The sequence below is a fragment of the Diabrotica undecimpunctata genome, chromosome 1 (genome assembly GCF_040954645.1).
Source record: "Diabrotica undecimpunctata isolate CICGRU chromosome 1, icDiaUnde3, whole genome shotgun sequence".
NCBI lineage: Eukaryota > Metazoa > Arthropoda > Insecta > Coleoptera > Chrysomelidae > Diabrotica > Diabrotica undecimpunctata.
The window spans coordinates 51,224,430-51,251,736 of NC_092803.1; the positions used below are offsets into that span (position 1 = coordinate 51,224,430).

Below are 27,307 nucleotides of genomic sequence, written 5' to 3' on the forward strand. Positions count from 1 at the left end.
TTATTGAAAATTTGTGGTTGACATTTAAAAATAAAGTAAATAGTGCCCCAATATGAAGTAGAAATGAATTAAAAGTAATAATTACTGAAGATTAGGACACAATTTCCCCAGAGTACAATAGAAAGTTGATCGAATCAATGCGTAGACGACTGCAGGCTGTAATTAATAACGAAGAATGACCTAGTACACAATAATCGCAATCATTTTTCTATGCGTAGAGTTTGTTTTCCCCATTAATTTTCTTGTTTTAAAGTTTGTATAATTTTAGCTGTGACATCAAAATCATACATATAATATTTAAATATATATATATATATATATATATATATATATATATATATATATATATATATATATATATATATATATATTAGATTATTTCGACCAAAAAATAGTTTATAAATACGTTCGAATTATCGGGTAAAGTGGTCTGTAATGAAAATCTTTCTTTTTTCTGAGATACTCAATATTTCGCTATTTATTTAATAGCTTCCTCAGAAGTAAACTAGAACAATTTGAACATTACAAAAAATGGCGTACAAATACATTTTAAAACACTCACAGAAATTAAAAGATTTCGCACATAAAAACTGACATTGAAGTACATATTCGAAATATTGAATGTCAAGATTAAATTGTTTTAAGCACGTTCGTTACAGCTATACGATAAAAAATTTAAATTATTTCAAATGTAAAAATAAAAATAACAATAAAAGAAACGTTAGAAGATTGATATTTCTTTAATGAATTATTAAGGTTAGTTGTTATTAAGATGAATGTTGGCTATTTTGAATATTTATAAATTTTGTTCAATATGTTACAATATATGTTACTTAACTGTCCAGTGTCTGTTTTATAATTTAAAGTGTTTTTATTTTTGTTAATGTAATACATCTCAAGAAATATTCTACTTTTATAGTTATCAGTCCGTGCCAAAATGTGAGCTTTGTTATAGTCTAGCATATGACCAGTGTTTTCATAGTGCTCAACCACTGCGCAAGTATTTTTTCCCAAGCGGCAATCACTTTTATGTTATGTGATGCGTTGTCTTAGCCATTGTGATGTTTGACCAATGTAGCTATTTTGACATCCTAAGCACGGTATTTCATAAACGACATTACTTTTATATAAGGTTGGTACTGGGTCTTTGATTTTTGAAAATAGTTGTTTGCTGTTGATGGTATTACATTTAGCTATACTAATATTAGGAACATTTTTGAATATGGATATAACAGAATGAGTTAGACCATTAATCTTCTTCTTCCTATGCCGTCCCCATTAACGGAGGTTGGCGACCACACTTTTAAAAGCTTCTCTGTCTTTTGCAACGTGGAATAATTCGTCTACAGTCATGTTTGTCCAGTCTCGAATATTTCGCAGCCATGACTTCCTCTTTCTACCTATTCCCTTTTTGCCATCGACTCTACCCTGCATGATGACCTGCAGAAGACTATATTTATTATTTCTCAGTATGTGTCCAAGGTATGCAGTCTTGCGTACTTTTATCGTTCTCAACAATTTTTTGTCTCGACCCATCCTTCTCAGCACTTCGTCATTGGTGACCCTGGCAGTCCATGGAATTCTCAACATTCTCCGGTATATCCAAAGTTCAAAGGCTTCAATCTTCTTAACTATTTGCGCTTTTAATGTCCATGTTTCTACCCCGTACAATAGTTGCGACCAGACGTAACATTCAACAAACCTCGGTCTCAGCGCAGTATTCAGATTTTTGTCACAGCACAATTGCTTGAATTTTAAGAACGCTGCCCTTGCCATTTCTATTCGTACCTGGATCTCTTGGTCTGGATCTAATTCTGTGTTGATGTAACCTCACAGATATTTATATTTTGTCACTCTCTCTATTTGCTGTCCACCAAGAGTTAGTTGTTCATTATTTATTGGACTCCTTGATACTATCATAAATTTGGTCTTATCTGTGTTGATGTCAAGTCCCATTTGAATGCATTCACTATTTATTGCATCTAGTAAAGTTTGTAGTTCTTCTATACTCTCAGCCATAATTACTGTGTCATCTGCAAATCTCATGGTGTTTATGATTTCTCCACCAATTCTTATTCCCTTTTTTCTTTCCCATAAGGTTTTTAGACCATTAATAAAGGAGAGTTTTTTATATTTGATTGATTTGCTGTTAGAATCATGGACGGGGCCGTCATAAAAATTAGTGCTGTAAATCAGTTTTTTTAAAATTTGTTTAGGTTATCCGTTGTTACGAAAAATTTTGTATATTATGTCCAGATTTTTTTGTAAAAAGTTGTCATCAACAATGGACATTATCCTATTTTTCATACCTAGTACGGTATTATATTTTTGACGGGTGGTATACTCTATTTCTGGGTAACAAGTTTTTTTAATAAATCATATTTTAATGTTATTTCTGAAAATATAAAATAATTTTTAAAAATCATTCTATTAATTTCTGAGATTAATATTTTGGATCTAGATTTGCGTTAGCAAATATATCTTTTAATTATTCCAAATATGTATACCTACTACGTACTACGTACAAAAATTTAGTATCGATTTTCATAATAGTGATATTTATTGCTATTGTCTAAAAATCCAATGTTTCATTCATATATCGAAAAATTTTACGACTACCTCCATACGTTTTGATGTTATTAGAGTGGCTTTCAACGTAGCAACAAATTTAACCCAGTTTCCCGCGGGTTTCTTCCGAGATAAACACAAAAATACTCCCAAAGAGATTTATTTCCACTGTGGGCTTAAGAGGACATAATTTTTTATTTGGAAAGCTATCTATTAAATAAGGGAAAATTGAGACTATTGATTGTTTAGTAGATTTTGGCTGTTTTATATAATTTACACAAATTAAGATTAGTTATTTTGCAATTTGTTAGAGCAAAATTTAATAATCTCGCTCTTTTATTTAACACTAAACACTAACTAGAATAATTACCAAATGACGTTTTCTTCCTTGTTTACTAATAAAAAATTAGAAAAACACTTTTTTTACTCACTTGTTGAGTAAAAACAATATATTCACAAATACAGAGACACATTTTCAAAACCAAAGTAAAAGAGGAAAATCTCAGTATTTGGCTGTATACCAGAGTTTAAATGAAACTTACATAGAAGTAAGAACTTCTTGTACGATGGTATTTTTTATTAAAAAGTTATTTAAACATTATCCAAAAGGATTACAAATCTACGAAACGTTTTCGGTCCAGTCGGACCATCATCAGTGCAAAAACCTGAAAGTATATTTCCACTTTAAAATAACAAAAACATAAGGTAACATTTTGACTGTTGAAATACAAATCATGTGGAAAATACTTACATTAAAAGTAGTTGAAACTAGCTACGTAAACAGATGTAGAAACCATTATCTTACATGAAAACCATGGTTAATTTTAATATCTAATGAATAATACTTCGTTATGTGCTACGTTCATTTTTATCGAAAATATTTTCAATTATTTTTTAATAAAAAATATACCATTAAATACAAGAAGTCTCTCTCCTTCGTATGATCATTCGATGATGCTGTTCGGGTATATTATCAAATTCCTTTTTATAGAGTTTAGGTGCAGTTGACAGCTTTCGAATATGTCTACAAAATAAATTCCGGATATGTTCATTAGGATTTAAGTCAATACTTACTACTGGCCAATCTATTGTTACCATACCTCGCTTTTGTAGTCAAATATATGGGTAATAGCTGCACTATATGTAATTTTTTGCATCAATTGATAAAGTATATCTTGTTTATGTTGAGCCTTTAGACTTTCATGGATTACCAAAAGGCTTATTTTTACTTTGATACTTATTTAGCTCAGATCCTTTAGGTCAGGGGATTACCAAACTGGGAAGTTTCCCCCTAGGGGACGTGAGGACATGTCAGGGGGGGGGGGCGCGAGACAAGTTAAATAATGCATATAAAAAATTTGTCATCTAAATATAACTCCTTTAAGGACAAACCAAAGAAATTTTTTGCTACAAAAAGAAAAAATTTAAAACGCATGAAGTTGGTTCTACTGCTCAGTCATCTGAAAAAGTGCTTGTGGCTTCATATGAGATATCACTTCTTATTGCTAAAAAAAGAAGAGCCATATTATTAGAGACACGTTTGTTAAACCGTGTCTGTTAAAGGTAGCTAATATTATTCTTGAAACACAGAGTAAGCAAAAGTTATCTTAAATATCTCTTTCTGACAACACTGTGAAACGTCGCATTGATGATATTGCCGAAGACATACAAAACTAGGTAGTTGATACAGTAAAATAATCGCCATTTTTTGCTATTTAGCTAGACGAGAGTACAAATCTAGTACAATGAAAGAATGCAAGACGAGCTACTCTTTTTTACAGAGTTGGAGACCACGACAAAAGCTATTGATGTTACGAAAGTAGTGTCAGACTTTTTTGACAAACATGAACTCTCTTGGCAAAAACTGATCGGTATATACAGTGTAGGTAAAAGTTTATGGTCGGTATAGTAAAATTTAACAGGATATCTAACACAGATATAAAATCATATTTTCAGCGAATACACAAAGATAACAATCATATTTCCCCTTAGTCTCCCCTCCATATTTGACGCCCATTGCCCATTGGTGAGACGATTAGTTTCGATCAGAGATATTTTATATATCTCTGGTTCCGATCCTAATATAAGAAACTAAAGGTGGGTCGTTGACATTTTAAATATACAAATAGTACTTACATTTACATTACACATTATTAAATCGCGAATCGTCTAAATTGACAATCAACTTTAAATGTCATTTAAAAAGTTTGTCCACTTTTGTTGTTAGTCGTGTTCTTCTTTTATTTAAAATTAAACCAGATTTTGAACATGTGTTCACAAGGAACAGATTTTGTTACAATACTACAATATTTTATGAATATAGTGGTTAAGTTAAGATACACATGGCGATGGTTTTTCCACTGCTGTAATGGACAGTTCCAATCTCCGTTCGAATTTTTTTGTGGGTATATATCATCAGACAAATACATGTCGACTTCTTTTATATCTCTCGATACAGGTGTATGTTTAGATGAGTCATGTCCAATTCATCAAAAATACACCATAGATTTAAGTCATCTTTATCAGTTTCTTTTTTAAAGATATTTAAAGGGCGGACCTAATATACCTCTCTTTTTAAACAGGTGTTTTTCACTCCATCTCACATAAGGTCCATACTGACCATAAACTTTTACCTACACTGTATATGGAAGGCGTGCCTTTAATGCTTGGTTCTCGATCAGCTTTGTGCAATTAGTAACAGACAAAAATGCTGATGTTACTGGGGTACATTGTTTTATACATTAAAAAGCCTTGGCAGCAAACACACTTCCAAATGAACTCAATGCTGTCTTAAAGTTGTGTATTAAAATAGAGAATTATATATAAAATTACGTATAAAATTTTTTGTGACGATTTAGGAAATAATTACAAATGACTGCTATTTCATACAGAAGTACGATGGCTCTCAAAAAAAAAATATGTTGGTAAGATTATTTGACTTTCGAGATGAAGTAATCACCTTCTTGAAACATCAAAAGCAAAACGAACTAAGCGTGGCCTTCAAAAAACTTTATACGCAAGTGATATTGGCTTATTTCTTATACAGTTGACAAGTAGAGTCAATCTCAGAAGAAACACGCTTCAAGGACATTTATGAAAGATTAAGTTTGAAAATCCAAATATCAAACTGAAGAGCCTAATTGAAGAGTTTCAGAAATACTTCCCAAACACTTGTGACGATAGTATTTACAGAATGTCAATATAGACTCCCTGCCTGAATCACTTTAAGATTATGCTTTGCAAATAAAACATGATTCGTCTGCCAAAAACAACTTTGATATAATGGACAAACCTGCATTTTGGTTAAAATATTTAAAAGGGTATTTATGTATCACGGGAAGGTCTTCGTTTATATTTGCCTTTTTGTCTTTTGTGCGAATATCCCAATCAAGCCGATCAAGTACAAATTCAAATTTGTCGTCCTTTCCGAGTTTAAATTTGTATCAGCCTGAGTGTCTAATGAAGCAGAGGTGCTGAAATGAGTCATAACACTCTATTACCGAACTTGTCCTCCTAGGCCATATATATATATATATATATATATATATATATATATATATATATATATATTATATATATATATATATATATATATATATATATATATATATATATATATATTATATAGAGGTATTTTGATGGCAGGCAACCGTAAATGCGTATTTCTTGACTATTTGGACGTCATTAGTACGGTGCAGCCAAGTTAGAAAAGGAGTATGTTAAATTGGGAAAGGATTACTACAGGAGCAATGCGACCAATATGTGGCAATGAAGCCAGAAGAGTTAGACGACCCTTATGGTTTCACAGAAAAGGTTAATGCGAGTGAATAATAGAGGTAAAATGTAATGGCATATCTAAGGACAGAAACTAAAGCTGAAAAATGGCAGTTATAAAGAAATTATTTGTCCAGACGCAACAATTTTTTATAACTAATATATAGGCGGCGTCGATCTAGTCTAAGGACTTATATAGACAAAGTACCAAATGGCAGAAAAAGGTATTTTTTCGACTGCTAATGGCGGCAGTCTTTAAACAGCTACATCATTTACACTAAATAATGTTAATATAAAAGCGACATTCATTGATCAGATAATTATCGCATATTAGTGGAAGTAGATCAGAATCGCACGAGAGAATAAGGAATCAAGACCGAATTTCAAAAAGAGTAAAGTATTGCACTAGTATTGGTGATTCTCTTTAAATTAAAAAAGATGAAAGAAATAAATGTGTCCGCTGTAGCAATTTTAAAATCCAAAAAAGAACAAAAATTTTATGTCTTCAGTGACAAGTACCACTTTGTATTGAATGTTTTACTCACTCATAAATACGTTCCATGATTTCTTTTTCAAAAACTAGTTTATGCAAAAATATTAAATTCAGGATTTATGTTTTCTAACTAAATATGACCGGATCTATATATTTATAATGAAAGATGTAATTAAATCTAAAAGTCGTACTGAGAGGGTTATAGACTGTTGAAGGTAGAGTATTTGTTAAAATGTCTCTCGAATAAAATTTGTATCTTTGAATTTTTCTTTGCAACCTCAGAGATCTATAACTTTTCACCATTATTCCTTATTATTATAAATATTTAGAACTAATTACTAAGCGTCGACAGGGCGATGTGTATGTTTTTCAGTTAATTTCATCGTCTTTAAATAACTGTTCTAGAGTATAGAAAAAAGTAATCTGTAGGTAAACGTATACTACATATTTAAAACAATCCTTCAAACATAAAATTATTGTTATGTTAAAGCTTAACATTATCTTGTTTTCAATTTGTTTATGTTTTGCGTTTTTCATCTTCAAGAATTTGCAGCTCACTGTATAAGTTTAATTTGGATATTCATTTTTGGTCAAAAACACCGCAAAATACGGTTACTTCGATCGAGCCATTCAGCTCAACTTGAATCTGCTTTTAAGCATTTCATATTTATATTTTTTTAATTAATTTTTCCACTTTAGATCCCTGATTTTTTTAACCTCTTATGGTTTTAATTGGTTCTGTTATTTCCATGAACTCTATATTAACTAATTTCAAATATTTTGAGTGGGTGACTTTTTTCGTGGACTTTATAGATCAAAATTTCAAGAACTGTCTATCTAACCCGTTTTCTGTTTACGTTATTATCTGAACCTTCGTTGATCGCTGGAAAGTACACAAAAACAAACGAAACATAAATTATTGGAACAAGAACTTCTAAGAAATTGACTAAATAATTAATTTACTTTCCCTAAAATTTCAATTTAACGTTACTAAATAAATTAGGAAATTAAAATTATTATTGACCTAAAGCGCAAACGTCTTAATCCGTTTATGTTTACTAAAAGTTCTTACGATCACTTCGTTAATTTAATTTAAAAAAGAAAAGAAACGAAATAATATTTCATTCATTTTACGTTACAATAATAATAAATAGTAATAGATAATATATCTAAAATATGATATAAACCAAAACAAGACATTAATAGTCATCATTTTCTAGATATAGAATAAAACACAAGAAAAGGAACCTGTTGTCAATATATCAGCACTACAAACATCAGCTGAGATAATTGCATTTTCAATAGTTCAATATCTTTTATGCGTTTTCGATATTTTTGACAAAGCATAATATATAAGTTACTTTTTCCGCTTTTTTGGCGTTTGGCAGCTGTGCTCATTAAGCTAGCAACATTTCTTAAAATTAGCTATCTAATTAATAATTAATTAATAAATGAATAAATAAATTAATTAATGAAACCTACCATACACCAATACTATTATGAATCTAATCAAACAATCAAGGATAGGGCAGGGAAAAATCTTTTCACACCCAGGGGTCGTTCAGGGTGACTAACCACAGACTAAGTAGACCACGGAATAAGAGGTATTATTACTATGGAAAAAAACAAAGTTAACTCACAGCTAGACCTAAGTTAAAGTTGCAATTTATAAGACTTTACAAAACCTAGAATAATCCTAAAAATTAACGGTTTGTTCAGAGATAGTAAGTTCATAAGATTATATGGTGCATAAACGTTTTATTACATTAGCTGAATATTTAATATATTTTTTGTATCCTTCGCTTCTTCTTCTTGTTCTCCTTCTCCTTCTTCTTTTTGTGTGGATATGATTGTCTGATTTTCAGTGTGCCTCCAGTAAGTTTTCGATCCATTGTGGTCTTCCTACTGATCGTCTTCCTATTGTAGAAACGTCTCTTGTCATCTTTACTATTCTATTTGATGTCATTCGGCTTATATGATCGTTCCATTTCACACTTTTATTTGTTACTCTACCGGAGAATACTCAAAATTTCATGGACATTGCATACCTCAAACGAAGAAGTGCTGCATAAAATAGGTAAGGAAAGAGAACTTTTTAACACAGTAAAAGTTAGAAAAACATCATACCTAGGCCACATACTGAGAAATAATAAGTACCAATATGCCCAACTTACAGTGAAAGGAAAAATCGAGGGAAAGAGAGGCCTAGGAAGGAAAAGACTATCGTGGCTAAAAAACGACTGACGAAAATTCGACAATGGACAGGGCTAAATTTTGAACAGCTAATAAGAACAGCTGAAGATAGAGAAGAGTTTAAAATTGTAGTAGCCAACCTCCATTGAGAAGAGGGCACTTTAAGAAGAAGATTTGTTACTCAGTCCTTGATGTTCTCCACCTTGCATCTACGTCGCATATATGTACTTCTGGGTCTGTCCGTAAGAGTTTACCATCAATTTTTCTAATTTTTTCATCTCTGCTGTTTCTAAAATCCTTTTTGTCCTCTCTGTCTCAGGTCGTATTTCTGCCGCGTATGTCATTATTATTGGTCTGATGACTGTTTTGTAAATTCTGCCTTTCATTTCTTCCCCGATATTTTTATTTATCCATATTGTTTCATTCAGGAAAACTGCGCCGCTGTTTGCTCCATTCACTTGATATCTCACTTCTGTTTTGGGCTTTCCGTAGCTAGATAATGTGATGCATAAGATATTTAAACTCCATCACTTGTTCTATTATCTGACCTTTACATCTTAGTATCCAATTTACATCTTAGTAAATTTGCTGTTATAATCATGCATTTTCTCTTTTTTAGGGAAATTAACATGTTAAATTTTCGGGCGGTTATATTGAATTGGTGCAGCATACGTTGTAAATCGTCTTCACTTTTAGAGAGTAGTATTGCGTCGTCTGCATAACAGATTATATAAAGTTGTTCTTCCAATTGGCATCCTTTTTTAGTTCTTACCTTTTTTATTATTTTATCCATAATCAGGTTGAACAATAGAGAACCTAGGGAATCACCCTGCCTAATCCCACTGTCAGCTTTAATAGGGTCAGTTAGTTCTTCTTCTACTTTTACTTTTATTGTATTGTTTTGGTAGATATTTTCGATTGTTTTGATTACTTCTAAAGGTATCTTGCGTACAATAAATGGATAACGTCCTTTTCTTAAGGTCCACAAAACATAGATATGCCGGTTTGTTGTATTCTAATGATTTCTCTTGCATTTTCCTCATTATAAATATAGCGTGGCTCCATTATGTTCACTACATAAAACTTTGCTATTCTTCTGCTAGTGTTATTATTTCATTCAGTTTATTTGTTATCACTTTGGTTGTTAATTTTAGTGTTGTGTTTAATAAATCAATTCCTCTCTAATTTTGTGGGTCTGATTTGTCCCTCTTTTTAAACAGAGGTATTAGGAAGCTTGATCTTCATTTTTGAGGAATTCTGTTTTGTTTCATTATTTTTTAGATTAGTTTTAGTAGCTATTCAGTCAGATCCGGTCCTCCGTACTTTAGGACTTCGTTCGGTCCTCCACTGGTAAATTTCTGTTTTTTTTTAATTTCCTTAATTTTCATATTGTCTTCAATTCCTCTCTGAACCATATGGTTTATCACATACTTCTCACATGTAAAAAATAAATGATCTGAGCCACTTATTGTATTGCAATTTTCACACAAATCAGACTGTAATAAATTGCTTTTATATAAATGTGCGGGATAACAGGCGTAGCCGAGTGTGGCCTATAGACAAGACTATCGTATCTTGAAAAATCTAAATTTTCATGCCAATAATCCGTCAGGATTTTGGGATGCAAAATAGTGTACCTTGTCAGATAGTATTGATTCCATTTGTTTCCAATTAACTTGGCTTTACTTATGGTTATGCATTCTTGAAGTACAATATAATTTAATACTTCCACGCCACTAAAAATGCTGTCTTTTGCCATCTGATTTACTTTTTCATTATGCCCAAGACCAATCTGAGCTTTTATCCAGGTAAATACCATACTAAACTGCCAAGTTGTTAAAGTAGGTAATAGTATTTTTAATTCTTTGACGTAGGGATTAACCTTCATAAAATTTACATCTGCTGGGCTAGAGAATCTTTTGAGAGTTTGATTTTGGCGTGACGTTAGAAAAAGTATCTGAAAACGTTAGATTATTTTTAAAAACTAAAGCAAAAATAATTGGATAGAATATTGCAGTAATTTGAATAAAAGTATCCCTCAAAATCATCTTTGGTAACAAAAAAAAAAAAAAAAAATTGAATGAATTGTCGATTTACCACCTCTCTCCATTTACCCCTCTGTCATTTATCTCCTTCTTGGTGTCTGGTGCAAAATATTCCAATCATTGAAGAGGGATTTCTGTGTCCACATTTCTTTTATAAGCTGCTGTAACCACATCGCCACATGGTATATGGTATCATGGCCACCTTCTTTATATAGTTCAGCTAAGAGAATATCTATTCCGGGTGATTTGTTTCTGGCTAGTTTTTTAACTGCATCTGTAACTTTACTTCGTTTGTTCCACTTACCTCATTTCTTTCGTCTTGAAGATTTTATTCTTCTTCCTCTATACTAAGTGTAAGTATTCCACCAATCTATTCAATACATCTTTTCTTGTTGTCAATAGGTCGTCGTTCTGACTTCTGGATAGTGTTGTGGTTACCTTGACTTCTTCTCTATTGATCTTAGTTTTCTTATAGAATGCTCTGCATTTTTCTCTCTGTTGACGTTTTCTATATATTTAAGGTCCTTATTTAACAGGTTTCATTTTTTATTTTGTGTATCCTCTTTTCTTCCCTTCTCCTTGTTTGGTAATTCTCTACAGTTGTTCTAGTTTGTCGGGTAAGCATCTTTCTATAGGCTTAATTTTATTTTGTTGCATTCCTGCATTCATCGTCAAAACAATAATTTTTACGGGCACAAAAATTTCTGTTCTTATTTCATCTTCTGCTGCTTCTTCGATATCTTCCCATCTCTCAGCTTTTGTAAATTCCATATTTTTCTATTCATTTTATTTCCTTTACTGGTCTTTAAAATTCTAGCCCGCACTGTTGAGGGGCACATAGTTACAACTTATCAAGGGATACAGTGTTACACTACTTGGGCGTGGGGAACAGTGTGATATTTCATTTTTTTGTTAGGAACACAATGAAAATATACATGATGTACAATAATAATAATTTTGTTCTAAAGCTATTTATTTGTGGCGTTTTATGCAATTTAATATTTTAATAGGAAATAAGCCCAATTTATTTTTAATAATAAAATAAATTTTATTTTTAACCTAAATTTTGGCTTATTTCCGATTAAAATAAAAAAATAATAATTTCGCACTAAATTGCATATGGTAGTAGTAAAATATGTTTTATGTACTTTTTTATTTTTATTTCAGAATCAAAATGGTTCGTAATAGAAAATACATCACAAAAATAGATTCATTTACCCATGATACAATGAAATCGGCCATTTTTAATGTAGTTAATAACGGATAGTCAGTAAGGACAGCAGCCATTCAAGCTAATGTAATTCATATGATTCTAATAAAGCTTTGTCTGAAGAAGAGCGAGTAAATTTCAGATTTACCTCAAAATATAAAATAAATCACGTTTTCTCGAAAGAGCTAGAAGATCAACTAAGAGATTATTTGATTATAGCCTGTAAAATGTACCATGGCTTAACCAGAAAGAATGTAATGTAGTTTGCATATGAATTGGCTATGCAAAACAATCTTAAGTTTCCAAATTCATTGCACAAAAATAAATACTCTGGAGTAGACTGGTTGTACGGTCATATAAAACCATACTCCCAGCTATCCATAAGAAAACCTGAGGCGACTAGTCTGAGTCGTGCAACCAGTTTCAACAAAACAAATATTAACGAATGTTTCGACAATTTAGTTAGCGCTTTTAATAGATTTCCTAATGGTCAAATTCCAGAAAATATCTACAATTTGGATGAAAGCACTTAACACTATTCACAATCCTTCAAATGTAGTAGGTCTGAAAGGCTTAAAACAAGTTGGACAAGTAACTTCGGTAATAGGTAATTGTGTACCGCCCTTCCTTGTATTTCCTAGAGTCAATTTTAAGGACAGAATGTTGAAGGGAGCACCTTCTGGATCTGCAGAAGCAGCAATAAAAACGGGTTGGGCCAACGGAGAAGTCTTCATCGACATATTGAGACATCTCCATCATTTTACAAAATCGTCTTCAGAATTTCCCATACTGCTAATTATGGATAACCATGAGTCACACATAACAATTGCTTCATTGGAATTTTGTAAGGCTAACGGAATTATACTTTTAACTTTACCGCCACATACAAGCGAAAAACTTCAACCTTTAGACAAAGCCTTATGTAAGTCATTAAAATGAAATAGCTGAACTCTTGGGCAAAGCATATCCACTTGCGTTTATGCCAAACAACATTATCAGTGGATTTAAGTCAACTGGAATTTGGCCATTGAATCGGCAGATCTTCTCTATAGACGACTTTCTATTATCTGCAGTAACTGAGATCGACTGCTTCCAGTATAGCAGATGATACATGAAACAGCTACGTTACCAATAAAACAACTCGTTACTGAAACACCTGATATGACACCACAACTAGTCAATAACGAAACTGCTGAGTTAAAAATACAGTAACTAACTGAGTCATTTCAGCTGCCTTAATGTTCGGCATTGTCCTCAGAAGTTCTGTCAATTCATCATGTTTGTCATCGCTAGTCTCTCCAGAACAAGTTCGCCCTTTTCCTTGAGCAAAAGCTGGAAAAGAGGAAAGAGGGAAGAACAGAAAACGTAAAAGTCAAATATTAATAAATACACCTATTAATACATAGTATATAGTATATATAGTATATAGTATAAAGACGTACTAATTGCTGATCTAAAAGGAGGGCATGAGAAATGCGGTGAAATACACAAGCCAAAAAAATGTGGTAGAACAAAAATGTCTGTCTTACATAAAAGGATTCAGAAACGGACATCAGCGTCAGAAAATGAAGGGTCGCCTAATAAAGATGAAAATGACACAAAGAGAAAAGAAGTGAAAAGAAACGTTTTTCAATCAAATACACGTAAACTTCAAGATATGGAAGATTCTACTGACTCAGAAGCTGGAATACTTCGGTCACATTATGAGACACCATAAAAAATATGATCTTTTACATCTGATCATTCAGGGAAAGATCCAAGGTAATCGTGGTCCTTTTAGAAGAAGAACATCATGGCTGAAAAATCTAAGGCAATGGTATGGAAAATTAACTACATCGTTATTTAGAGCTGCTGTCAATAAAGTCACGATAGCGAATATGGTAGCCAACATGATATCCAACAATCGATAACGGTCATGGAACTAGAAGAAGAAGACTGACTCAGAGAAATCGAAAGAATCTTTCTCTTGTGCTGATACTGAATCACGTATCGGATCATTTATAAGTAATGACGAAGAGATATCCCAAATGGAATTACGACGATAATATGGAAATAAACGTTGGCGATTAGGTTCTCATTAAAGAAGGTGTCTCCAAAGGCATAGAACTAATGTCTATGTAGGATATATTATTGGCAAAACTGAAGCTACAGTGAAAGTTACTTATATCCGTCGTTTATTTCCCAAGTTCACATTTATTTCCTCCGATAAAAACTACATATTTAACGTCTCCCAAGTTGTTTTAAAATTATCAACTGCCAAACCTTCAGGCCAGACAGCACGTAGAAGTGAAATGCTAGTTTTTCCTGTAGATTTTCTAATTTATTATAATGTATTAAAATAAATCTTATATTGTGTGTATGTAAAGTTACGACAAATAAATGGTATTTAATATAAATTCTCATTAGTCACCTGAGTATTCCTTGTGTAACAGTGTACTCTTTAGTATATAACACTGTTCCCCACTAGTGGGATACAATGTTACAATTGTATTTTCTCTTTTTCTTCTTCAGTGCCTTATCCGGTCCGGATGTTGGCGATCATCAAGGCTATCATGGTTTTGTTGACTGCTCTGCGAAACAGCTCCGCTGAGGTCATCCCAAACCATTGTCGGAGATTTTTCAACCACGAGATACGACGGCATCCCGGTCCGCTTCTGCCAAATACTTTACCCTGCATAACGAGTTGTAGAATTCGATATTTTTCTTCGTTGCGCATCACGTGGCCGAGGTACTCAAGCTTACGTTGTTTAATTAAATTAATCACTTCTTTTTCTTTTGTCATGCGCTGTAAGACCTCAACGTTGGTGACATGGTCCACATAAGATTTTCTCTACAAAATCGTTTTTATCGACTAGTCATGTAAGTTTTTCCTGTAGTTGATTATATCGTAGTATGCCCCAAATCCAAAGGAGTTGTAAGATATTAAAAATTTTATTTTTAATTAAATCCTGTCAAAATGACATCGAATAAAAACATTTATGTAACACTGTGCCCCCTCTTTGAAGATATTCTTAAAAATACTACATCAAAGAGTATACAAAAAATGTGAATGGGACATCAGTGACTCCCAGTTCGGGTTTAGGCAAGGTTTAGGAACACGAGAAGCAATAGTAGCAACACAGGTGCTGGTCCAAAATTGTTACGATCAGAAGAAGGATGTGTTCCTATGCTTTTTAGATTACCAAAAAGCGTTTGATCGTGTCCAACACCACAAGTTAATGCAGATCCTCAAGAAAGTTGATATAGACCAAAAAGACAAAAGATGCATTGAAAACTTGTACTGGCATCAAACGGCATAGTTAAAAATAGACAATTCTATATCCAAACCCATACATATAAGAAGGAGCGTTCGACAGGGATGTGTGCTTTCCCCTCTTTTATTTAACATTTATTCGGAAGCCATATTTCAAGAGTCTCTGGAGGATGCAAAGATGGGAATCAAAGTGAATGGAGTACTGATCAACAACATACGATATGCTGATGATGGTGTCTTAATTTGTGACAACATAGTCGATCTTCAACAACTTGTCACTATAATCGGAGAATACAGTAAGCGAATGGGATTAGAGATTAATACCAAAAAAACCAAATTTATGATCATCTCCAGAAACTTGGATGCACTTGAAAACTCCACCATAACACTGAATACTAAGTCCATTGAAAGAGTGAGTAAATTTAAATACCTGGGATCGTGGCTTTTTGAAGACTGGGCATCGGACAGGGAAGTAAAATGTCGCATTGAGCAAGCTCGACAAGCTTTCGTAAAATTCAAGAAGGTACTGACTTGTTCAGAGTTTGATCTTCAACTGAGACTAAGGTTTACTAAGTGCTACGTGTGGTCAGTGCTGCTATATGGCGTAGAGGGCTGGACACTCAAAACGAGGGATATAAACAGATTAGAAGCTTTCGAAATGTGGCTCTATCGCCGTATCCTAAAAATACCATGGACAGCGAAAATCACAAATATAGATGTCCTTAAAAGAATAAACCAAGAACGCCAACTTTTCGAAACCATCAAGAAAAGGAAAACGGCGTATCTAGGTCACATCATGCGAAATGAAAAATACCAGTTCCTCCAACTTATAATCGAGGGTAAAATTGAAGGCAAGAGAGGAATGGGACGCAAGAAAATGTCCTGGCTCCGAGACATAAGGCAATGGACAGGGATTAACGACATACAATCTCTGATACATATTGCAAGAAATAGAGAATTAATGAAAAATGTGATCGCTAACATCCATTAGTGGATTTGCATCTAAAGAAGAAGAAGTGCCCCCTCTTTCCCTATATTCGTATTAGGTGCCTGTTCTAATGTTTTTCGAGAATAAAAAAAGAATATTTTTCTAAGCCTTCTTATAACATTGTTTTTAAATGGTTTTTATAACATTGTAGTAAAAGTAATTTATTTATTGAATCTATACCCATTTTATATACAGTACCACTCATTAAATATACTAAAAAGTTTTACAGTTTCTATGCAAAGCTGTCGAAATTTTTCCATTTTATTATTGAAGCAATTTGCTATTATACTCAGAATATATCCAACTGTTTTCAATAATATCACGTCAAGTTCTTTACTCCAGAAACTCTCTGACGATTCTAAACAATTTCCAAGCGATATTGCCGTCTTTATTATTACCAGCCCGTGGTTTTGGTTGATCAACCACAACACCCATTTTCTCATAAACTTTTATTGTATTTCTTTTATTCTTGATTAAACCATTTCTTTCGAATCTTTATTTCGCATTTGCCACGCATATGTATTGAATTTTCATAAGATATTCAGAAAAAATCTAAATAATTTCAATATGCATGTGGTATTGGAATATCATATTTATATCTTGCGGTTAAACCTCCTGTGTTTCAAATAGACTATGTGACATAGAAATTCGAACACCCATTATAAATTATCATACAGAGTAGTAAAATTAACGAACGATCCAAATTTTAGTATGATTAAAATAATTTACAGAGGTAAATCAATTAATGTGTTGACGCACCTCAGGAAATGGCCTAAAATGGAAATTTACGCTGATGGAGTAATCTCAAGTATATTATTCAAGTAATATTATATAATATATATAATATAAAATATAATATACATCATCATCATCATCCTTCTCAGCATAATCTACCGATTATGGTGTAACCTCCCTTACATATTCCTTCTTCATATCTGCCCACGATTTTCTAAAATTCGCTTTTCTGTGCCATGTTGTACCGGCTTGTTTCCTTATGTCATAGTTCCATCTTAAATTTGGACGGCTTCTTGGTCTCTTGACGCCTCTTGGATTACCACACTGTAATTCTAGTGGAATTTCACCTATTGCCAGTTCTTCTCGCTAAATGTCCTCTGCCATTTTAAAGATTTAATTCTATGGGTTACATCAATAACCTTGGTTTTCTGTCTGATCCATTCATTCTATTTTTTTGCGATCTCTCTTTTTTATACCTAGCGTGACTCGCTCCATTGACCTTTGAGTGACTTTGAGTTTCGATATTATCTCTTTCTTTAGTGTCCAAGTTTCGCAGCCATATGTCATGATTGGTAGTGTTGTGAATTTATTAATTGTTATGTCTTTAATTTATAATGTCTTTACTAATTTATTATATTGTTCCTACTTTAATTTATTAAAAGGCACGATAATTTATATAAGTTTATTTATCACTACATATACAATAATTTATTAGTAGGCGAGCGTAACAATAATATCGCGAGCGCGAATCTTCTTTATTAACTGTCCCTCCATAACCAAAATTCCTCTATAAATATAAAGTCCTGTTATTCGAGAATGAAAACAGTTGTTTCTCGAAACACATCGAACATAGACCGCTGTTTTGCTGAAAGGCCTTCTAGACAGAGCGGCGAATTGTTCTCAGAACCGGTATGGTTAAATCGGCTTGTCTCCAGAAGGTTCGAACTGTTATGTTTTTATTACAAAGGGGGACCCATCGTGTGTCAGGTAGGCATTACCTAAAAAATACGTGAATGAATGAAAATATTAGTAATAAATATATTTACGGTTTTGGGTCAGAATTTATCGTAACATTGCCCCCCTCTTAAAAGATTGTTCCCCCTGGAACCTTGTCGGGACTGGAACCGGAACGGTATGCTGGTATCGGCAACTGGACCCTCTTTTACAACTTCCAGTTGTATAAAAATGACAAGGGACGGTTTTCTCTCCGCACCAGTAACTATGCGGATTGCAACAGACTAACACCCGGACTTCGGTGTCTTTAAAGATCTCTTCCACCATATTTCGGATAACTCTCCAATCTAATTGGCGGCACTCCAACTTTGGCATGGCTAACTTTTGCACGTCGGACTCCAGTACGTGCTCTCTCAATTGAAGTAAGGCTTCCCATACATCTCGGTAGGTAGGTTGGTCACGGGCAGTGTCTTTTGTTACCAGGTAGAAAAGGTAACGTGATACATCTTGGAGTTTCAAGGTTTTACCGGGAGCTGGCACTTGGCATTGAAGTTCTGCAACTCGACCAAACTTCCTTCGAAAGACGGATGCCAACCCTGGTGCGTCTTTGATACTGGCCGGGATGGTAAGGGCCAGCGAGTAGTCATCGGGGAGCGCGAGTAGATCTTGCTTTTCTTCAGTGGTAACACCATGTCTCGCTTTACCGGTACCTCCATAGGCATCCATGAATTCCTCAAACGTGAGGTCAGACACATCGTGGATTTGGTTTACTTCCACTTCTTCATCTACGTTGTGGTCACCTTCGAAAGACGCCAACCGGTTATGGTGTACTATCATCGGCTTTCCCCTCGGAATCTTGCTTATTCGGTAGATGACATCGTTGATCTTCTCCATAATGAGGCATGGACCTTCCCAAAACTGCTGCAATTTGGGAGAACAACCTTTTCGCTTCTTGGGATTATACAGCCATACTTTGTCGTTCTTCTTAAAGCAACCCTTTTCGGCTTGTGTATCGTACCGTTTCTTCATTCTGTCGCTAGCGATCTGAAGGTGGGAACGGACCAACTCATGTACATCGTCCATTCTTCTTCGTAATTCGATCACATAATCTTCACCTGCTACATCTTCTCCAGGTTTACATCCAAACTTGAGATCACAAGGTAATCGCATTTCGCGTCCAAATAGGACTTTGGCTGGTGTCTGGCCTGTTGATTCGTTAATAGCAGATCTGTAGGCCATTGTGAAGAACGGAAGGTATTGGTCCCAGTCTCGCTGATGATCGGACACCATCTTTGTCAAATACTTGCCAACTGTCCTATTCATTCGTTCTACCATACCATCCGATTGCGGATGATACGCGGTAGTTCTTGTTTTCTTCATGCCTAGTCTATCACATATTCCTTGGAATAGATCGCTTTCGAAGTTCCTGCCTTGGTCACTATGGATCTCCAAAGGCACTCCAAATCGGCTGATATATTCTTGGATCAACTTATCTGCAACAGTGGCGGCCTTCTGGTCTGGAAGTGCGTAAATCTCGACCCACTTAGTGAAGTAATCCATTACTACCAGCATGTACTTGCCTCCGTTTTCACTTTCTGGAAATGGCCCAGCGATGTCCAAAGCTATTCTTTCAAACGGGCTTCCAACATTATATTGTCTCATAGGAGCTCTCCTTTTTCGGTAAGGCCCGTTACTCGTGGCACAAATAGTACATTTCTTACACCAGTCTTTTACATCGTCGGAACTGTTCATCCAATAAAACCGTTCCCGAATTCGCTGAAGGGTTTTCCTTACACCAAAATGCCCTCCCGATGGACTGTCGTGTAACTGACGAAGTACTTCCGCTATTCTGCTCTTTGGGATCACCAACTGTCTTCTCTTTTCCGAACCGTCATCATTTTCCAGGACTCGTTTGAGCAAGCCATCTTCGATGATAAATGAGTCCCACTGGGCCCAATACGTCTTAACTACTGAGCATAGGTTTGATATTTCCTGCCAAGGTGGTCGACGGTTTTCCTCTTTCCATTTTCGGATTTTCTGTATAACTGGATCTCTCTCTTGTTCTTCCCTTATCTTAGTAGGCGTCCAGTCGTCGTTGACAATCGTCGTTCTTAGCACTGCTGCTTCCTTGGATTCCGTTTTGTTGCAGTGGGAACACTCTGCTGGGCATGGCCTTCTGGAAAGAGAATCAGCGTTTCTGTGGCTAACTCCGGCCCGGTGCTCAATCTTAAAATCGTATTCTTGGAGTCGTTCGATCCACCTGGCTATCTGACCCTCTGGATTCTTAAACTGCATCAACCACTTAAGGGCGGCATGGTCGGTTCGGATTAGAAACTTTCTGCCATAGAGGTATTGATAGAAGTGCTCTACTGATTTCACTACTGCCAGAAGTTCTCTTCTCGTGACGCAATAATTCCGTTCAGGTTTTGAAAGAACTTTACTAAAATATCCGAGAACTCGTTCCTGTCCTCCTTGAATCTGAGACAGCACTCCTCCAATTCCCACATTACTTGCGTCCGTATCTAAGATGAACTCTCCTTCTGGCAGTGGATACCCTAAAATTGGTGCTGTTATTAAATGCTTTTTCAACGTTTCAAAGGCATTTTGGCAGTCTATATCCCAGCGGTAATCTCTTGCTTCCTCCGTAAGTCGCGTTAATGGCTTAGCGATATCTGCAAACTTCTTAATAAACCTCCGGTAGTAAGTACATAGTCCAAGAAAACTTCTCACTTGATGTTTGTCAGTTGGTTTTGGCCATCCCTTAATGGAATCGATTTTTCCCTTATCCACGGCCACTCCTTCTTTACTGACTATATGACCCAGATAATTGACTCTACCTTGAAATAGCTGGCACTTCTTGGGGTTTAGCATCAATTGGGCAGCTTTAAGTCGATTAAAAACGTTTTCTAAATTCCTCAAATGATCTTCGAATGTCTCCCCCAAGACGATTATGTCATCTAAATAAAACAGGCATGTTTTCCAAGATAACCCTCTCAACACATTTTCCATAAGCCTCTCAAATGTCGCAGGAGCATTACAAAGTCCAAATGGCATAACGTTGAATTGCCACAATCCAGATCCTGTGGTGAAGGCTGTCTTTTCTTTATCGACTGGGTCCATTTCTACCTGCCAGTATCCAGACTTCAAATCTAAAGTAGAAAACAATTTACTTCCAGCCAATGTGTCCAATGTGTCATCGATCCGAGGCAGAGGATAACTATCTTTCTTGGTAACGTTGTTCAGCAAACGGTAATCCACACAGAACCTCGTCGTTCCGTCTTTCTTCTTAACCAGGACCACCGGAGAGACCCATGGACTCGTAGAAGGTTCTATCACCCCGTCTTTCTTCATTTCCTGAACAATCGTTTCAGCTTCCTCTCTCTTCGCCTGTGGTAATCGTCGAGCTGTTTGACGAATTGGCTTAGCATTACCAGTATCAATTTTATGCTTAACAACGGTAGTTCTTCCCGTCTTTCCTCCTTTCGGTACGAAAATATCACGATACTGCCGAAGAAATTCCCTTAATTTCCTTTTCTCCATCTGATTTAGAGACTGTCCTGCAACTGCAACCATTTGGTCGAATTTGTCGTTGGAATTATCAGATGTTGTCGCCTGACGGATTATGGATGTCACAGGTACACAAGTTCCTACCTTTGTCTCTTTCTTGATGGTCACTGGGTAGACGTTGACATTGATAAGTCTCACAGGAATTTCTTTAGCCGAAGTCACCAATTCCTTTCCAATTATGATTCCACGGCCAACCTCATCGTCGTGGTTCCAAGGCTCCATCATAACAGGTCTCCCTTCGTCCACAATTCCCTGTAGCCGCGCTACTATGATCGTTTCGCTTCTCGCAGGCACGACTGTATCTTCTTTAATGGCTGCTTGCACAGTGTTGTCATTATGTGGATGGAGAAATACTTCCTCGTTGCCAACTTTGATTACCTTATTCTTAAAATTCAATTGGAATCCATGCATATTCATTACGTCCATTCCTAATATAACATCCTCTTCGATGTCAGCAACTATAACAGTATGGACAAACTTTTCTGCTCCAATTCCCAATTGTACCTGGATTTCTCCATGAATGTTGGCATTTTCACCTGTAGCGGTCCGAAGTCGCAACCTCGTTGGTAACAGTTTCTTTCGGCTGTTTATAACTGTCGTGCGTATAATGGTTCTGGTCGCTCCGGTATCCACCAACAACGTATGCTTTTTACCATTTATGTCTCCATCTACATATACACTATCTTCACGACATTTCAAAGAAGCTATTAGTATGAGAGGGTCTTTGGAAAAGTTCCGGGTCGAAGCTGCTCCCCTAAAGCCGACTCGTTCTGGTTTTCCTGATGGTGAGTTTCTTGATTTTATGGTCTACGTTTTCTTGCATGTAATAATTTTCATCATATTAACGAGCTGGTCAAGTTTATCTTCATCTCCTTCCTCTTTTACAGTTCTAACTTTACTGTACTCGCCAGAGGCCTGCGTAGCTGACTCGTATTCGAGGGCGGCGGATAGGACATCAACCAGCGTCTTGTGACGAGCTAATCGTAGTGTTCTCTGCATTTCATGATCACGAAGACCATCAATAAACGTTTGAACGGCCAACTTTTCCATCATGTCTTCGGGAGCTGTTGGATAAGCATATCGTACTAATCTGGCAATATCTACTTCATATTCTTGAAGAGCCTCATCTTTCTTCTGTCTACGATTTTTAAGGTGCGACTGATATACATGCTCCAAATGTTCGTGGCCATATCGCATATTTAACCTCTTCTTCAGTTGTTCGAAATCATCGGTCTCCTCTACGGCTATGGTCTGAAGCACATCTAAGGCATCTCCTCGAAGAGCGATAGTCAGGTTTACAGCCTTTTCTTTTTCAGACCATCCATTCGCTCTTGCGGCTGATTCGAACTGTTTCATGTAGTTGTTCCATGATGATTTTCCGTCGAAAGTTGGGACTTTAACATGAATAGAACCTCCACTTCCTTCAAATTTCGGCCGTGTCTCCAACTTACATTTCGTCTCGTCTTCTTTTATCTCCACTGTAATCGGATTGTTACCTCTCTCTGCTGTCCCTGTTTCCTCCATCTTCTTTTCCATCTCTTTCCATATCTTTTCTTCGAAGGCTAACATATCGGCAGCAACTTGGTTTTTTAATGAAGATATTCTATCGTCCAGGGCAGACATCTCAGAAGTGACTTTAGAGATTTCCGAAGAGATGTTAGCAGAGACTTTGCTTTCCAGCGAAGAAATCTCGTTATAAACTTTGTCTTCCAACGAAGTGATGTCGCCGGAAACTTTGGCTACATCACCAGAAACTTTGGCTACATCAGAAGAAACTTTCGAAATCGACGAGAGGACAGCATCATGTTTGTCTTCAAATATATGTCTCTGGATCTAGTCCTTCTTCTAGCAAAGCGTTCTTTAGCCGTTGGACTAACTCAGCCTTTTTTCCGGTAGAAGCTAATTCTCTGTCTTCTAGATGTCTTCTTAAATTAGTCACTGTCAGCTCATAAATCGTCGTCATTTTCACAATTTATTTTATATTCACTTGTATTATTATTATAAGTCTAATTTATGTTCGATCTCACTTCTGGCACCATTTGTTGTGAATTTATTAATTGTTATGTCTTTAATTTATAATGTCTTTACTAATTTATTATATTGTTCCTACTTTAATTTATTAAAAGGCACGATAATTTATATAAGTTTATTTATCACTACATATACAATAATTTATTAGTAGGCGAGCGTAACAATAATATCGCGAGCGCGAATCTTCTTTATTAACTGTCCCTCCATAACCAAAATTCCTCTATAAATATAAAGTCCTGTAATTCGAGAATGAAAACAGTTGTTTCTCGAAACACATCGAACATAGACCGCTGTTTTGCTGAAAGGCCTTCTAGACAGAGCGGCGAATTGTTCTCAGAACCGGTATGGTTAAATCGGCTTGTCTCCAGAAGGCTCGAACTGTTATGTTTTTATTACAAAGGGGGACCCATCCTGTGTCAGGTAGGCATTACCTAAAAAATACGTGAATGAATGAAAATATTAGTAATAAATATATTTACGGTTTTGGGTCAGAATTTATCGTAACAGTAGTATACACTGATCAAATGCTTTTTTCTTCGGGTGGATTGGCATCTTCGATTTGAATATAACTGCATTTCTACTATAAGATGTCCAAGCTAGTTCATTCTTTTGTTGATTGTACAGATTGTACAGATGTATGTATTAATTTTCCCAACTATACATACTCGTCTACTGTCTCAAGTGCAGTGTTTTTTATTATTTTTTATTTATGTTTATTATTACATATTGGACATCCACTAGCTCGTTGTACATGGTTTTTGTTTTTGTCGAGTTCATTTTTAGGCCAATTTCATTACTAGCTACATTTAGGTCGCTTATAAGTTCTTGTAGTTCTGCAGGATTACTAGCAATCAGAACGATGTCGTCTGTAAATCTTAGATGGTAGTATTCTCGATCCTGAGGTATTCTTCATCAATGGATATTCCTTTATTCTGCCAGTTAATTTTTCTGAATATATTTCATGTTCGTGTTTTCATAAATTTTTACCTTTTGCTTGTCTATATATATTTGCTAAAGTTTCTATGTACGGTTTGTCAATGTCTTGGTTGGTCAAAGCTTCTATTACTGCCTTGGGATATATAGAATCGAAAGCCTTCTCGAAATCTATGAAGGTTAATGCTAGCGCTATTTCATATTCTTTAGCTCTAGTCATTAGTTCTTGAAGTGTATGAATATGATCTATGGTACTCAATCCACATCTGAAGCCAGCTTGTTCTCTCGGCTGAGCAGCATCTACTGCGTTTGTTAATCTGTTGTTGATAATCTTTGTGAATATATTTTATACGATTGGTAATAGACTAAATAATCTGTAGTTTTTGATATCCGCTTTGCTACCTTTCTTATGAATGAGAATTATGTTTGCTGTATTCCAGTGGTCTGGTATACATCTCGATCTTAGGTAGTTTGTAAATATGCCTCCTAAGATTTTTCAGGTTTCATTGCCAGCGTATTTAAGCAGTTCCACTGTCATAAAATTTATTCCAGCTGCTTTACCGCTTTTCATTTTTGCAATTGTCGATTCTACTTCTTCCGGAAAGACTTCTGGTACATCTTCTTGGTTAGTGAGTACTTCTTCAAGTGTGTCAGGGGCTTTGTATATTTCACTGTAGAATTTAGATATGAGTTGTATTATTTCATTTCTGTCTGTAATTCTGGTGTTTTCGTTTGTTAGAGCAACGATTTGCTTCTTTTTAATGATTAATGCTTTTCTTGTTTTCTTATAGTTTTTCCTGTTTTCGATTGCATTTTCTACCAGTTTTTCATTGCATTTTCTAATTTCTTCCTTAATACCTTCATTATTGTCTTACAAAGTTCTGTATATTGTATTCTCTGTATATTGCTGCTTACTTTCATTTCCCTTCTTTGTTTTAGCATTATGTTTATTTTATCAGATAGTTTACTATGTTGATTTTGCTGTTGCGGGCTTCCGATTTCTTTGGTACTATCAAGGATGATTTCCATTAATTGAGAGCTCTCAATTTGGTCATGTATTCTTTCATCAATTGTCTTTTGGTAGTGATCTGAGTTTTCTTTTAGATTGTTATATTTATACCGGTTACTCTTGGTTTTGTGATTAATTTTATTCTTTCTAATTTCAGATCCAGAAAAATTTTTGCTCTGATTAGTCTATGGCCGCTGCCTGTTTGAAATTTATTTATTACAATGACATCTTTTATTGTAGCAATCTTGTTGGTTAGATTGAAGTCAACTTCGTACTTAGTGATTCCATTTGGTGCTACCCAAGTCCATTTTCTGTTTAATTTTTTTCTAAAAAATATATATATATATACTGTTATGATGTGTTTTTTTGTTTTGAATGATGAGCAATGAGTATTTTTAATAATATAGGGTTTTTATCGCGGTTCTCAAAGAATTAGTTTGTAAGTACTTTTTTAAATTATCTTTATTATAACTATTATGAAACACACATATATATCTAACCTAGCCAATGTAAATTTAAAATAAACTATCTTTAAATTGATACTCTTATAAAACTAATTAAATTCTATAGACAATCTAAAATTTAAACAAAACTATCTTCAAAATTGAAATTGTTATGACACTAACTAAATTATATTAACAAAATTTTGTACCTTTCTTCCACTGAATGCCTAAATGAACTGTTTTCCACTATATATATTCTAATCACCACTGAAAGTCTTTGTACTTCGGTTATCCTTGTTTTTGTGAAATTTCTTTTTTTTTATTATCAGCTTCTACCAATTTAAGATATATTTTTCTTCACCAGCATTTATATACCACCAACCAAACCAGCAAACAGCATTTATATTTATTCTTCTTTTCAATATAGCAATATCCAATTATTATAAGTTGATTTATACTAATCTCCAACCATAATATAATTTAATTTCTTCCAATATACTTTTTTTTTTAATCTTCAATAATTATTTGTGTATAATTATAAATGTGCATTAAATATATGCATAATTTTTAATCTTCTTTTAACTCACTATATTAAACAATTTGACTATTTGTACCTGATTCACTGACTCTAACTAACTTTCATAATAAACTGCTTGACTTCTGACTAAAAAACTTAAAAACTGCCATCTTGAATCCAAATCACGGGTATTTATATCTTTTGGACATTCTAGAACCATCTCGTAAGAGATCCTGTTCCAATTTGTTCTATTTCATACTTGTATGAATTTTCTGGAACAAACCATTTCGCAAACATGGCCATCTCCGGAGATCCAGAGAATTCCATTCTTTTCTATTAATAATTTTGTTTACATTTAGGCTTTTCAGATCAGAATATATAATTAAATTAGTAACTTAACATTCTAATTTAATAAAATACACATTTCAAACAATATATTATTATAACCCACTTATATTTGTAAATATTCTTAAACGTCACTTCAGAGTATAAATATCTGTCAATCTCCGAGAGTATTTTTGGTTGCCTAAGCACATGGCTCACTTATATATATTTACAATATTAAAATACAACTTCTTACAATTATTATATGCT

The 27,307-nt window shown here is 34.5% G+C and overlaps 2 protein-coding genes across 2 annotated transcripts in view; both read left to right on the forward strand.

The window, feature by feature from the left end:
- LOC140449253 (guanylate cyclase 32E-like) overlaps window positions 1–27,307 on the forward strand; it is a 458,979-nt gene that overhangs the window by 13,438 nt on the left and 418,234 nt on the right. The gene's annotated exons all lie outside the window — the stretch shown is intronic.
- LOC140445994 (uncharacterized) lies at window positions 12,770–13,222 on the forward strand. Its single transcript, XM_072538513.1, has one exon. The coding sequence runs from the start codon at window positions 12,770–12,772 to the stop codon at window positions 13,220–13,222; it is 453 nt and encodes a 150-aa protein (XP_072394614.1).